General features: G+C 39.2%; 1 protein-coding gene across 1 annotated transcript; it reads right to left on the reverse strand.

Annotated features, from left to right (window-relative positions):
- Positions 1 to 1,736: 1,736 nt before the first annotated feature.
- On the reverse strand, positions 1,737 to 4,178 carry LOC118482771. The gene is made up of 2 exons (XM_035978432.1): positions 2,553 to 4,178; positions 1,737 to 1,927 (listed from the first exon to the last, which is right to left on the reverse strand). Exons 1-2 carry the CDS (start codon positions 4,176 to 4,178, stop codon positions 1,910 to 1,912), a joined length of 1,644 nt encoding a protein of 547 aa, XP_035834325.1. The 3' UTR covers positions 1,737 to 1,909.
- Between the last annotated feature and the right edge of the window lie 12,079 nt (positions 4,179 to 16,257).

A 16,257-nucleotide genomic window follows, 5' to 3' on the forward strand; every position in this document is an offset into this window, starting at 1 on the left:
TTCGAGTACAGTCTTTGTCGAGGGTACTGGTTTAGACTTGTGAGGTTTTCGATGAGCCTTCCCTTTCGCACAAGCAACACACTTCTCTACCAACATGAAATCCTTGATCGGAAGATCTCGTACCAATTGACCTTTAGCTAGACGATTCAGATTTTTCATATTCACGTGCCCTAGTCGACGGTGCCACAATAAACCATCATGCTCTGAAATCTTCGAGAATAGGCAGGTGATCTCTTCACATGGCTTCTTGTTCATATCAATGACGTAAGCGTTTCCTTTTCTTTCAGCTGTCATCAAGAACCAGTCTTCTGGAATAACAATCCCAGGCTTGAGAACATGACAACCTTTCTTCGTAAAGTGAACTGAATTTCCTCTATCACAAATTTGCGAAATGCTCAACAAATTGTGCTTCAGTTCTGGAACATAGTTAACATTTTCAAAGCTGAGAACTCCGTTTTGAACAGTTCCTTTCAACGTGATTCTGCCAGATTCACCTCCCGCAAACGAGACATATCCACCATTAAATTTTTTGACATTCACAAGTTGGGATAAGTCTCCTGTCATGTGCCTGGAACAGCCACTATCCATGTACCAGAGGCGCACGGTAGTCCTCCACAGCTGTTCCTGCACGAATAGCGGGATTAGTTAGATTTAGGAACCCAGCCCATAGTGGATCTGGGTTTTCCTTGAGCATCGAAATACGTTACCCTCTGCCAGATTAAATTGTCTTTGTTTAAGAATTTTGATAAACTTGCATTGACAGAATTGTTATGAAGTGGATGAGGCAGATTGGAATGCTTGGCCTTGGGTTTAGGTTTCCAATATTGTTTAGACCAGTTGTTAGCATAATTACCAAACGCTTGAAATCTGTTTTCAGAAAAATGATTTTGCTGATTTTTATGTCTACGTTTGGCTGCATTCCAATCTTGATCAGAAGGCTTGACCTTACGATGGTCGTTCTTCATTGTCTTAGACTGATGAGTCGTCATTGACTTAGAAGGACCAGATCGATTTGATTTGACTTTCTGATGCTGTGCATGTTTAGTTTTAGACTGCACAGAGGAAGATGGAGAGACACAGTTTCTGGCAATGTGCCCAGCTATCCCACAGTTGAAACAAATTTGCCGTTTCACTGCGGAAGATTTTTGACGATTCACAGAGGCTGCGGGTCTTTTGGGTCTTGTAGATGGAGCTTGCTTGTTCTGTTTTGATTTACTTGCTTGTGCCTTCCCTGAGCTTGTAGATACCTGAGGATCAGAATCAGAACTAGCACTGGCACAAGCATGAGAATCCGAAAAATTTGATTTTTCATTTTTAACTGCTTCATGAAAATCATTTTGATTAGAGTTTTCAGGGGTTGACTTATGATTTTCTTCACAATCATTTTCTTTTAAATTTTCATTTAAGAAAACTTCTTTCTCTTTTTGCAAATCATTTTGAGTTTCAGTCTCGATCGAAGCTGAGACGTCATCAACAAATTTCGATTCCTTTCGATCATTGTCATCCAATGATGTTCCCTCAGATTCATCAGTAGAAATATTTACTGAATTTGATTCACACGAAAAATCAGTATGTGATTGAGTTTCCTGTGAAGCATCATCAGTGGTTTCACTGGATGTGTTCTGAGGAACATCGTTGGTCACACTATTTTCTCCTAGAGAATCAGAAATATCAGAATCACAACTTTCAGCAGTTTCAAAACAATCATCATCACACGCAGTTTTAAAAAATTCATCACAAGCATTCACTGTTTTGCCCAAAACATCAGGCCCAAAAGAAGACGAAACATAACTATGAAAAGAGTTCAAAAACGCTTGTCCAAACACACAACCAGAATTAGTATCATCAAAAGAAGTTTTAGAAGAATCAGATTCTAAAACTTGTTCACTTCCAAACACATCTCCCCATATCACTTCAGGTACTTTATCTGCACATGACGAAGAACTGTTAGGATCAAAAGTACCCTTTGACACAAAACATGTCTCTGATTTTACCTGCTCTTCAGTAAATTTGCCATTGATTGATGACTTACTGTTTTTGGAACTTTCAACATTTACCGAGGGCTTATTATTTTTGGGTCCGTATGTCATTTTACTTTCATTCAGCATCTCCTCCTCGGTCATAGGCAAGTAGGTATAATTGTTATTGTACGGAGGAGGAGCCTGATTATAACCCAAACCCGACCCTTTCTTTTTAGAATAAGCCAGTTGTTGATCACAGAGATTCTTGACTAATTTACTGGAGGAATCAAATTTTTTAATATTTAACTCATTAATTTGATATTTATCCCGAACATTCTCCAGTTCCTTAGTTACCTCACACAATTTTTCTTTAACCATGATGAGTTGTGCCGTGGCTACACTAACATCGTCTTTGAGTTGGACGATATCCTTACGCTGAGCTTCGATTTTCTCTTTGAAAAGTTTTTCATTTTTCGTTAAAGTGAAATTTTTGCGTTTAATTTCATTATAATCTTCAATTAGCTCAGCGTTATGGATTCTATAGGCCTCAACTCGTTCCCTACATTCAGAAGTGCAAAAAACAGAAAGTACCTCTTCTTTGGTGAGACCCTTAACCGGAGCTGACAGAATTTGAGTCATGAAGGCGAAGTTTTCAGCTGACGACTCCTCCTCCTGTGCAGCCTTCACATCGTCACTCACAGAAGCATTGCTGGCCATGAAAGCGATATTGCTTGGGGTGGCTTGATTCTCAGGAGCTGAAATGTTTAATCTTTCGATCTCTGAACTCCAGTCAAAAGGCGAATCAGGCTGAACCACCAAAGCTTGGGCCAATCCCACTTGTGGGCTTCCACTGTTGACACTATCAGCAGGCACACCAGTTGTAGTCACAAGGGCTCTTTCTCGATTTGGTGTAACAGGAGCAGCAGGCTGAGCTGGAGTTTGTTCATCATTCACCTTGGGTTTCGTACAGTTTCTAGCCAAATGACCCTGTTCATGACAATTATAACAACGATATTCAAACGGCATCTTTACGGGTCCTGTGAACTTAAGATTTTGCCATTTGTTTTTCCCTGTCTTCCTCACAAAGTTTTTAGCTCTAAAAGCCGCCATAGCCATCTGCCACGTGATATCCATTTCTTCCACATCCTCTGGATGAATTTGATCCAAATCATCCATGGAAAACTTAGGAGGGTCAAGATTTCCCGAAGCAAAGGCGTTCATGCAATTTATGACAGATGCTGCAATTTCAAGATTTTCCTTTGACTGCCTAGAGAAGAAAGCAACCATTTCATTGCTAGCAACAGAAACAGAAGGTGCAGCAGAAGTCTTTCCAGCACTTGCAGGGGAAGCTTGAGTGGAAGACCCTGAGTTGTAGACATTTGCTGAAGTGGGAGCAGGTTTAGTATTGCGAAACATTTGGAATCCTCCTTGAGACAGAAGAGCTGTATTGCTGTCACTGGATGCAGTGGGGGCTATAGAAAAACCGGCAGCCAGCATACTGTTCTTGTAGTTAGTCTCTCTCTGCTTGTCATCCAATTCACAAGCTTTAATATGCGAGATCATCTCAGACAGGGTGCATCTTGCAAGATCTTTTGTTTTCTTTATCATAGCAACATGATGATCCCAGCTCTTGGGTAATGCATTGAGAAGTTGCCTATTTGTCGAAGCATTTGTGGTGTGAATTTCTTCCATTTGCATTTGAGTCACCAGCTTGACAAACCTTTGGATCTGATTATCCACTGTTTCACCATAAATATGGTTGAAGTTGTTGAAATTCTGTTGCAGCAAGTTCCTTCTGCTTTCTTTCATGTCCTCATTACCTTCATACACTTCCACCAGAGAGTCCCAAAGTTCCTTGGCAGATTTACAAGTGCGAAATCCCATAGCAATGTTTGGACCCAAACCCATGGTCAGATAAGAAAGAGCTCTATCATCTTCTTCAACAATAAGCAGATCATCTTCCGTGTATTGATCACGAGGCTTCTTTACTTTGACTTCAGGTTCAGTAGGGCTTTCCATCATGATCTCTCTTGGTCCTCTCAATATGCTGCGCCATAGCTTGTAGTCTTTAACTTTCAGATGCTGTTCAAATCGCCATTTCCACTCGGGAAAGTCATTAGCATCAGTTAAACGTGGAATACGCGTTGTGGTTCCTAGCTTTGAATCCAATTCTTGTTGCTGAGTTAAAGCAGACAATTCACTGTTGGTGGTTGACATTTTTAATAAATCAGATAATTAATTGATTGATTTAATCAGTTAATTAATTGATTGATTTAATTAAGTCCAAGTCAACAGTCCAAAAGTCCGTTTCAATTTGTCGTTGCGAGTCGTAACTGGGTTGCGAGTGGAATGTGCGAGTCGTAATGAGGTGATTTCGAGTCGTAATGAGGTGTTTGCGAGTCGTAATCGTAGACGGTTGCGAGTCAGGTCAAACTTGAATGTGAGTCGTAACCAATATGGTTGCGAGTCGTAACAGGACAGGATGAGCCGAAACCGTGGTTGCGAGTGATGATCAAAAAGCTGGTTGCGAGTCGTAACTGGGCGAGATGAACCGAAACCAAGGCTGATTGCGAGTCGCAACTAAACCGTGATGAGCCGTAACTGGGAGATTGCGAGTCGGAACCTGCAAAACAGAAAGTGATAAGGACTGTTTACTCGCAATCCCGATTTTTCAGCAGTTTCCAAAATTCAAAGATTTGGTAATCTTCGAATCTGATGAACCAATATCCCGAGATTTCAGCAAACACCGAGACTGAAATCAAACAGAACCAAAATCAGTAATTTTTCAAGGAATTTTCAGGAACAGTCGATGAACAGATCTGCATACACACTTCAACAAATCGAATCAGTAAAATATGAGATTCTTGAATCTGATTGATATCAAACCGAGCCTTTGAATGGCTTCAATGGCTCTGATACCAATTGTAAAACCCGTGAGGATCACAATGATATCAATCTAACTTTGTGAGAGTGCGGAAAACCAAACACAAAGGTGATTCAAGAAACAATATATAAACAGATCGAATAAAACACAATGAATAAACAAACCAAACTTGCATTCAACTTGAAGATGACTGATACAAGATCGGTAGGAACTCGGTTCCTTGCTATGTGTCGCCCCTGCTTCTATTCGGTATCAACAACCCTTAATCTATTGATTAAGGGTGTTTAAATACAAAACATAAGGGCCGAAACTACAAGCCCATGCGACACACTTACAAGCCCAACCCACATAAGATTAACCCAAAACATAATTAAACTAATTACAAGATCAATCCCTATATATTGTTAACTTGCATGAATAAACCTTTATGTTCCAACAGCTTTAGTTCGAAACGAAAAAGAATTTAAATCTGTAATCGAAACCTTAAAGAAAAGTGTTTCCGAAGTTAACAAGGTGGTTTATCATAAACAAGTTAGCATAAACGATTACATAAACATTGTTGAGGAAACCAAAAAGGAACTAGCCATAGCCAAATGCCAGCATGATGCTATCAAGCAAAAATTGGAGAGTTATTCTAACTCCCGATTTGTGCTTGATCACATCATCGATGTTCAACAACTGAAAGGAAACAAGAAAGGCGTAGGGTATGAGAAATGTCCGCCCCCTTTGAGACATAACTATACCAAAATGCCTGATGAAGAGGATATGCCACGGTATGAACCCAGTCTGCCTCTTGATTATGAGGAATTTTCTACTGGCCTAGGGTTCAAACCGGACAGTTCCTCAAACACATCATCTGAGCAACCAGAAACCTCAACATGTACGAAACAAAGTCCTCCAATCATTGAGGACTATGAGTCGTCAGATGATGAATCAGAATCAGATATTAGTGATCAGGATAAATCACTTAACAAGATGAAAGGAGTAGAAATTCCACTTGAAAATCATATTCTTTGTAATCTTGATACTCCTGTGGTCAAACAAGTGATAGATCCTGTCAAGAATGACAAGACATCTGTGTCTACCATTAAGAGCAGTAATGTGTTGTACACTTTGGTTGGTGATTCTAGAATCTATTCAGATCACGATTTTCCAATTAAAAATGTCAATCCATCTTCGATTGATAAAGTTTTTGAAGATAACACAAACAAGTTTTTGGGAAAAACACTTCCAGGAGTCGTTGTAACTCAACGTGATCCAGTTCCTAAGGCTGAGATTAGAAAACAATTTGGAAATCAAAAACCACCAACAAAACAACAACCTATTGCTTCTAAGGGTAAACAACCAGAAAGGCGAGCTCAAAAGCCTAATGTTTCTCAATCGAAATCTGAAACAAAAGGAGCTCGTTATCAAAAGAAAGCAAAAGATGTCAAATTCGTAGCATCAAAGGGTACGGATAAAATTGAGACTTTTGAAAACAAATCAAACACCGATTTTGTACAACAAGTCACGATTTTAAAACGTAACAGTGAAAACAATTACACTCAACATACAAACGGTTGTGATGAAAAGGCAAGTACCTCAGGCTCTACGGGTTCGACATCTGTTGGTCAATCAAATTCTCCTAAGTTTGTGGAAAGGAGAACATGTTTTAAATGTGGGGAGTTTGGGCATATCATTAAGAATTGCACAAACACTCCAAAAGATAAATTTGTTGAGAAAGCACCACCTGAAAAGGTTCACCCTCAACGTCGTCCCATTTCACCAAAACATGATAAACGAACTGTTAAAGAATAAGAAACGAAACAACGACGTAAGAACATCAAAGCTATTGAAAAGGCTTTAAAATCTGAAGTCAAAACAGTAAAAAGGGAACCAAGTGTTTTACAACCATTGAAACTAGAAGCTTCAAAATCTGTTTACAACACTCAATCTGGTAAACAAAAACAAACTTGGAAACCTAAGACGGGTGATAGTTCAGGGGGAGCTGTTGTGTTTGAGAATCATCAAGAAATTGAGATCACTTTTCGTGATGCTCAGGGACGACCCAAGACCATTAAGGCTTGGGTCCCCATCCTCAACTGATCTTTCAATGATATGTGCAGGATGTTCCAGGAGGAACTATTAATAGTCATTGGATTGTTGATAGTGGAGCATCCAGGCACATGACAGGCGACTTACGGCTTCTGTATGATGTGAGAAATATTAGAGGAAGCTATGTCGCATTTGTGGGAGACAAAGGCGGATACATCACTGGAGAGGGAAGTATCTCCAATGGTATTGTGTGTTTCGATAAGATCAATTATGTTCGTCAAATTGATCATAATCTTCTCGATGTGTCGCAAATCTACGATAAAAAGTTCACCGTGCATTTTGATGATGCCGGTTGTTATGTGCTTAAACCTGGTTTCAAGATTCCTAAAGAATGGATTCTCTTATCGGCTCCAAGAGTTAATGATCTCTATATTCTTGATATGAGCCAAGCGATTACAACATCTGCACAAGTCACTTGCTTTGTCTCTAAAGCCACAGAAAAGGAGTCTATATCTTGGCACAGAAGAATGGGGCACATTCACTTGAGGAAGATGAATCATTTGGTGAAAAACAATCTTGTGAATGGTGTGCCTGTGAGAAGTTTCCATTTACAAGATATCTGTGTTTCGTGCCAGAAAGGGAAGTAAACAAAGAAGTCTCACCCTTTGAAGAAAATCAATACTGTTAGCATGCCTCTCGAACGTCTTCATTTGGACCTGTTTGGACCTATGAAACACAAGACAACTTCCGGGGATGCTTACTGTCTGGTGGTTACTGACGATTATTCTAGATTTTCTTGGGTATCTTTTATGGCACACAAAAGTGATACTCCTGGCATCCTCAAAGATCTTCTTACAATGTTGGAGAATCTCTACACGTTGAAAGTTAAGAGGATCAGAAGCGACAACGGAACGGAGTTCAAGAATCATGTGATGGATGAGTTCTGTACTTCAAAGGGCATTCTGCATGAATACAGTTCTCGTTACACTCCACAACAAAATGGCGTCGCTGAAAGGAAGAATCGGACAATAATCGAAACTGCAAGAACAATGCTGGTAGAGTCGGAACTCCCTGTTCAATTCTGGGGGGAGGCTGTGTCGACTGCGTGCTACACATTAAACCGAGTTCTTACAGTTAAGAGACATGGCAAAACTTGTTTCGAACTTCTACAGAAAAGGAAACCGGATCTTTCTTACTTAGAACCGTTTGGCGCTCCATGTACTATGATTGAGCCGGATGGAAAGTTTGGCGCGAAAGCTATCGACGGTTTCTTCCTTGGATATGCAACTCCAAATTTTCGTGTATGGAATCTGACAACCAAAAAGATTGAACTATGGAGTGAAGTAAGGGTTCAAAGGTACACAAGTCCTATTAGGGCTCCGGGTGATCCTTGGATGTTCGATTACGATGGACTATTTGACTCCTTTAATCTGCCAACCTTTGACGAAGAATCTGCAGCTGCTAGAATGTTATTTGACAGTGACAACGCTGCTGACTCGCCATTGGTTAGACCTGTTATCGTTAACCCTCAAGGTTCTTCTTCGGTTAACAATACGGTACAAAATGAGGTATTTGAAGATGCTACTGATTACAATGAGTCATCGGAAGATGATGAATATCATGATGCGGCAGAAGGATCTTCAGCTCCAGTTGCTCCTGTTCAGGGTGCTTCTTTGGAAACTCCTCTTGTGCAGAATGTAGATACTGCTGAAGGAAATGCATCCACTTCTACACACATTCCAGGTGTGGAATTGGTTGTTGATCTTAATCTTAACAATTTGGGTATCAATGCTCGTGTTCCTGAAAATACTGAAATGAGGATTCATGATACCCATCCCCAGCAGAATATTATAGGAGATGTCCATCACGGTGTGCAGACGCGTAATCAGCTGAGAAATAACCAGAATGCCGGTTTATATTCAGCCATCAGAGAATCTGGTCTTCAAAATGATTGGTCCTTCGCGTGTTACGTTTCACAAGAAGAACCGAAATCTTGGAAAGAAGCCTTAAAGGATAATGCTTGGGTTGAAGCCATGCAGGACGAACTGCAGCAATTTCAAAAGCTTGGTGTTTGGAAGCTTGTTGAAAGGCCGGAGAATTACAAGAAAATTGGCACTCGCTGGGTTTTTAAATGCAAGAAGGACGATCGTGGAGTAGTTATTCGTAACAAGGTGAGACTGGTGGTTCAAGGTTTTCGGCAGATTGAGGGGATTGACTACAATGAAGTTTATTCACCAGTTGCACGTCTGGAAGCTATTCGGATCTTTCTTGCTTATGCTTCTTTTAAAGGATTCAAAGTCTACCATATGGATGTCAAAAGTGCTTTTCTTCATCGGATAGTTCAAGAAGAGGTGTACGTCGAACAGCCTCCAGGCTTTGAAGATCCAATTCACCCCGATCGAGTCTGGTTGCTCAACAAAGCTCTTTATGGTTTACATCAAGCACCTAGAGCTTGGTACGCAACCTTATCCAACTATCTTCTGGAGAATGGATTTCGACGAGGTCTTATCGATTGCACTCTCTTTATCAAGGAACAAGATGGAGATCTTCTGTTGGTACAGGTATATGTTGATGATATCATATTCGGTTCTACTAATGATTCTTTGTGCAGGCAATCGAACGTATTATGCAGGAAAAATTCGAGATGAGCGCTATGGGGGAGATGACTTTCTTTTTGGGCCTACAAGTTCAACAAACCGAGTCTGGGATATTCATCCATCAGACTAAATATGTTGGTGACATCTTGAGCCGGTTCCAGATGTCAGACGCAACTGTGACACCTGTGTCACTGTAACCGTCAAACAAATTCCAAACCAATGAAATTTTGTGTTTCATACATGGGATAGTGAAAATATGTGTATCATTGTCACATATCTATTCTTGTTCGATTTCGGGCTTTAAATCGCTCTCTTGAAGGTTATACGCGACCTGATGCGTAAATATAGCCAGTTTAATGCAACAAACACTCCGGAACAGTGACATAAGCTTAACATACCTTAAATAACCTTTACATAACTTAGAAATAAGTTTTGGATGGTTTGGTATGCCGAAATCAAGTTTATTCGCTTACAGGGACTAAATTCGACAAACTGCGAAAGTATGCCGATTTATACTGTAATGAACAATCCGGAACTTGACCATAAGTTAAACACACCTTAAATATCCTTTACATAGCTTACAAATAGGCTTTGAGGGGTTCAGTGTGCTAAAATAAACTTTATGCTCATTCAGGGACTAAAAGCGTCAAAAAGTGCACAAGTTTGCATTTTCGTGCATATCTTACGTTCTGAAAACATCCGGGCATCCAAAAATTTATGTTATCATTAAAATATTATATTTTAGTGATTGGCATGATAAAATTCCATTCGTCGCTCTATTTGGATCGTTTTTGCGTTCGTTACGACTTCCGTCGTAATTAACCGAACAACGCAACCGTACGACCAAACGAACCGACATCCGAGATATTTTTCAGCATATTTTAAGTTCCCTATACCTTAACTTCATTTTAGAGCTTTGAAAAGAGTTTAACGGGGCTTAAACGTGCCAAAAATGGACTCGAATGCATGCAGGGGCCAAAATTGTCAAAAGTGAAACTTGCTGGTCTGCAGGTCCTTTACGGACCGTATGGACCATAGCCTACGGTCCGTAAGCCAGTGCCAGCGACCAGAATCTTGTTTCAGCAACTGTTTGATAGTTTAGTGGCTGTTAATGCAAATTCTTTGTGTGGTGACCAAGTTAACACTTTTCCAAGGCATGCTAGCTGTCCCTAAACACATGTATGGCTAGGATTTAATGCTTAATGACCAAGCAAAACACTTGTGATGATCTTGTTCATCCTCCACAACTATAAATAGCTTGGCCCTTTCACTCAATTCTTTGCTCATTCCTCTCATTTCTCCTCTACTTCTGCTTTGGAGCTCTCTCAATCTGAATTGGGACTTTCTTCTTTGTAGAAAAGATAGCAAGGACTTGGGTGAGCCTTCTTTCACTCTTTTATTTGCATTCTAGTCTAAATAGTCAAATAAGTGTTTGACTATCAGTTTGACCAGCCTTTGGTCAACGCAAAGTTCGGTTGAACTTTGCAACGTGATTGTAATCACGTTGGTTATAATCCTTAGTGATTATACCCGCTGATTACCACGTTCGCTAGGTGTAGTGTCGAGTCAAAGTTTCGGTCAAAATGCGTTTTAGCACCGCATTTTGCAACGGAACTACTTTAGTGTATCAAAATACTTTGTTTTGATACCAAATCAGTAGGTTAAACATGTTTTGACATGTTTAACTCGACACTATTAGTTTAGTGCTTGTTTAGGGTCGTAAGGTAAGCGGTCTAAACAACCGCTTAGACTTTCGAACCCGACCCGGTTGGTCGATCTTTAGGATCCGACCAAATTAGTTAGTGATCATAGTTGCATAGGGAATAACCTCAGAGGTTATACCATATGATCACATAGGATTTGGTTAGTCATATGCTTGTTAGCTTGTATGCCCATAGGAAATGACCAAAATGCCCTTTTGAAGCATAAATCCGTAATTTGACTATGTGAACATATTTTTGACTTGTAATCTGATTTAGTAACATGTTTAAGGATAATTGGGCATGTAAGACTTGACATAGCACATAGATTACCATCCAAACATAGTCTTACGCAAACGACGCCTTATAGTAACTTATGTTACCATAATGTGTCGAAACGGGTCAAAAGCACTTAGGTAGGCTTTCCAATCAGAATGTAGGGCCTATTAAATCATACCATATGAGTTCAATTACTCATTTGATTTATAGAACCTCATTCTATCCTATCTCCCGATTTAGGTCCGGTTATTTACATAGTTACCTATATAGGGTGCCGTTTGATTCCCTGATCACTCTAGCTTTGCTTGGTTGTTGTTCAAGACTTCTAAGCACCCTCAGGTGAGTACATAGTCCCCTCTTTTGCTGTTTTCAAACTGTTTTGGGGTGGAACACATGTGCCTACTAGTTATTTTCATGTTTCCCAAGTTTTTATATCATATACTCACTATGTTCAATAGTACAGTATTAGTACATGATTTCATTATGTTTTGCTATGTATGTTCACTTAACATGCTAGCACATTGATTTTCGTATATTACATTTTGTCGCATATGCTCAGCCAGCATATGGACACATTGTTTTACATTTTGAACCGTAGTAACCGTATGATCCTGTGAACCGTTGTAACCGTTTGATCCTGTGAACCGTTTGTGATCACTTGACTATGTGAACCGTTTGTAACTACTTGACTATGTGAACCATTTGTAACCGTTTGATTATGTGAACCGTTTGTAACCGTTGATTGACATGAACCTTTTGAAATCTGTTTGAACCGTTGGGTTTGGGAAGTGATTAGGTAACGGGGCGGGTGTAATGTGTTAAAAGCATGGTGGATACGCCGCTGGTACTTCCTATATATAAGTGCTTTTAGTACATTATATATTGTTGCGTTATCTAGATCACTTGGGCAAGGTTATTGAAACAAAGATATATTACCAGGTTTTTCCAACGATATATATATACTATTCGAGTTTGTTTTCCAAAAACGATTTACAATTTGGATTTAGTTAAACAAATGTTTTGGAGTTAAGAATCTTGGCTACGAGATTTTATAAACTGTAACCAATTTGATTCGAGTTGGTTAATTGTGTCGCAATACCATACTTTTCAAAACAATTTTTTTAAATAAGTATTGCAACATGTAAAACGAGCCATGAATCTGAAACTCATACAAAACCTATGTACTAGCCAGCATTTTTATGCTGACGTACCTATTTTCACATGTGTTTCAGGTACAATAGTTGATGATGCTAGATGATGATATTGGTGTACTCTCGCATAGGAATGGACAAGGCCTTAGCGACTTTAAAACTTGAAAGATAATAGTTGGATTTATCTAATTTGTATCAAAACATTTAGTTCAATAATGAAATAAAACAAAACTGTTTAATCGATGGTTGTGAAACAATGATTCTGTTACAACACTCCCCGACGTTTCCGCCACGTTTTGTTGTTTTACGTGGTCGGGGTGTGACAAAAAAGTTGGTATCAGAGCCAATGGTTATAGAGAATTAGGTTATTAGTAATGCTTTGACCTAGACTATAACCTTCCTAGGACCCTAACGCGAGTTTACTTGCGTTTAGTCATAAAACAATACCGTCACCTATCCTTAGGTGATAACCACAACGAGAACAAAAAAATTCGAATCCGCTTTGAAAACTAATCATCTGTTCTAGGATGATTGATCACTAGGTTTTAAATCCTTTGATATAAGGTTTCGAACCCTTTAAGTTTTCAAATGATCCCGTCAAAGTTTGGGTCTTATAATGTGAACACGTGCAAACTGGAAGAGTGGATGCCTGTACCCTGGGTCTTCTGTCTAAGGCTAGAGTGTTCGTACAAATCCGCAGTATCGGACCAGTCACTCTTACCTGGGAACTCTTGGGGTGAGTGTCCACTTATAGGCGAGCATGTCTTCGCGTTACATTATATTGACCCGCTTACTTTGATTAGTCACTGTCTCATTTGTTTGCCTTTGGTAACAAACAAATGGTCACAATCTTCATGCGTTATCATTCTCTTTTGGCTATCTTTCGCTTGTTTCCTCCTATGCCTTCGATTGTCTTCAAGATGCCTCTTCATCGCAACAACACTCAAATGTCCGAACCAGGTGCTGCAGTTACCCAGCAAATAGGCGTCGTACTCCAGAGGACCGTTGATTTAGCTATCACCATGACTCGCCTCAGGGATGAAACCGTATAAGGGAGCTACTCCTTGGTGAAATCAATGTAGCCGTCATCATCCGAATCAAATACCTTGTTTCAAGTGTACCCACGGTGGACGATGGCGACATTTGGTTAACATGTGCCGCTCTACAATCCAAAACAAGGCTATTATACACCCTGCTGTTGTTCAAACCTTCGAATCCTGCTTCATATGTCGCCTTGGCATATCTAGCGCCTCAACCTCAAGAACTTTCTACCTTGTGTATCGACTTAAGCACGCCTAGTGCAAGGTGTCGGAACACCTCTCGTTACACAAAATTCCAAATTCCAAAATAGGATCTTTCCATCCTCATAATTAGATCCTTATGGATGATTATCAATTAAATCGGAGACCTAAATTGAATTATTCGTATGCCTTAATACGTATATTACGATTCAATAAGGATAAATCCGAATTCCTATTAAGATCTTTCTATCTCCATAGTTAGATTCTTATGATTAAAGTGCCAAATGAAATCCACGAATTGGATTCCTAGTGTGCTTTAAATATCCGCGTCTAAAGATAACAAATTAAAGGCCAAGTTAATCAATTATGTGATTATGTGCTTGTGTGTTCCCTTTATGTTTTGTGTGATCCAAATTTTTGTTATCCAAATCCTCGTAGAATCTTCCATATCTTCGTATAAGGGATTCATAGTAGGATATCCAAAGGTACTATTTTAAATCCTTAATGGACTTCTACGTTGTAGTTAAGTCCCTTGGGTTATGAAGTACTATTCCATAATTAGACCCCTTGAGTGGTCTAGTTAAGCAGATTTATCCAAAAATCTGGTTAGGAATATCACGTGATGAAATAGCTGAAAAGACTCCTTGAGTGGTCTAACTAAAGAGATCCTTTGTCGATCTAATTAAAAGGACCCTATGGTAGTCTAGCTACACTCATCACAGGTTTGATTTTTCTTCCCCTACACATTATGAAATAAACTGTGCGGACTGTGCAAGGAATTACGTAATTATGGAGGCCTACATAATTATGAAATTTAGTGCACAGAAACCACAGCAAGTTTTGTCATGTGTCTTGAGTGAACCCTGTTCATTTCCAATTCTGATGAAGCACCCGTTGAGAAAAATGAACTAGCTATTCATTTTTCACTTCTGAAAGAATATCCGTTGATGGAAATGAATATCCGTTTGTTTAATCCTTCATTTCCGTTCTGATGAAGAATCCGTTGAGGAAAATGGATCATCCATTCATTTTCGCTTCTGAAGAATATCCGTTGATGGAAATGAATATCCGTTTGTTTAATCCTTCATTTCCGTTCTGATGAAGAATCCGTTGAGGAAAATGGATCATCCATTCATTTTCGCTTCTGAAGAATATTCGTTGATGGAAATGAATATCCGTTTGTTTAATCCTTCATTTCCGTTCTGATGAAGAATCCGTTGAGGAAAATGGATCATCCATTCATTTTCGCTTCTGAAGAATATCCGTTGATGGAAATGAATATCCGTTTGTTTAATCATTCATTTCCGTTCTGATGAAGAATCCGTTGAGGAAAATGGATCATCCATTCATTTTCGCTTCTGAAGAATATCCGTTGATGGAAATGAATATCCGTTTGTTTAATCCTTCATTTCCGTTCTGATGAAGAGTCCGTTGAGGAAAATGAATCATCCATTCATTTTCGCGTCTGAAGAATATCCATTGATGGAAACGAATATCCGTTTGTTTAAATCCTTCATTTCCGTTCTGATGAAGAATCCGTTGAGGAAAATGGATCGTCCATTCATTTTCGCTTCTGAAGAATATCCGTTGATGGAAATGAATATCCGTTTGATTATCCTTTTCATTTCCGATTCTGAGGAAGCATCTGTTGAAAATGACTCCGTTTGTTCATTTTCGCTTCTGAAGAATATCCGTTGAAGGAAATGAATATCCGTTTGGTTATCCTTTTCATTTCCGATTCTGAGGAAGCATCTGTTGAAAATGACTCAGTTTGTTCATTTTCGCTTCTGAAGAATATCCGTTGAAGGAAATGAATATCCGTTTGGTTATCCTTTTCATTTCCGATTCTGAGGAATCATCTGTTGAAAATGACTCAGTTTGTTCATTTTCGTTTCTGAAGAATATCCGTTGAAGGAAATGAATATCCGTTTGATTATCCTTTTCATTTCCATTTCTGAGGAAACATCTGTTGAAAATGACTCCGTCCATTCATTTTCGTTTCTGAAGAATGTCTGTTAAGGAAATGATAAGATTATGCTTTGCATATCTCTAGTGGTTATATGACACAAAGTCACAGACAGACTCCTACGAATAAATTTCGGGACGAAATTTCCTAAAGTAGGGGAGACTGTGACACCTGTGTCACTGTAACCGTCAAACAAATTCCAAACCAATGAAATTTTGTGTTTCATACATGGGATTGTGAAAATATGTGTATCATTGTGACATATCTATTCTTGTTCGATTTCGGGCTTTAAATCGCTCTCTTGAAGGTTATACGCGACCTGATGCGTAAATATAGCCAGTTTAATGCAACAAACACTCCGGAACAGTGACATAAGCTTAACATACCTTAAATAACCTTTACATAACTTAGAAATAAGTTTTGGATGGTTTGGTATGCCGAAAT

The sequence above is a fragment of the Helianthus annuus genome, chromosome 10 (genome assembly GCF_002127325.2).
Source record: "Helianthus annuus cultivar XRQ/B chromosome 10, HanXRQr2.0-SUNRISE, whole genome shotgun sequence".
NCBI lineage: Eukaryota > Viridiplantae > Streptophyta > Magnoliopsida > Asterales > Asteraceae > Helianthus > Helianthus annuus.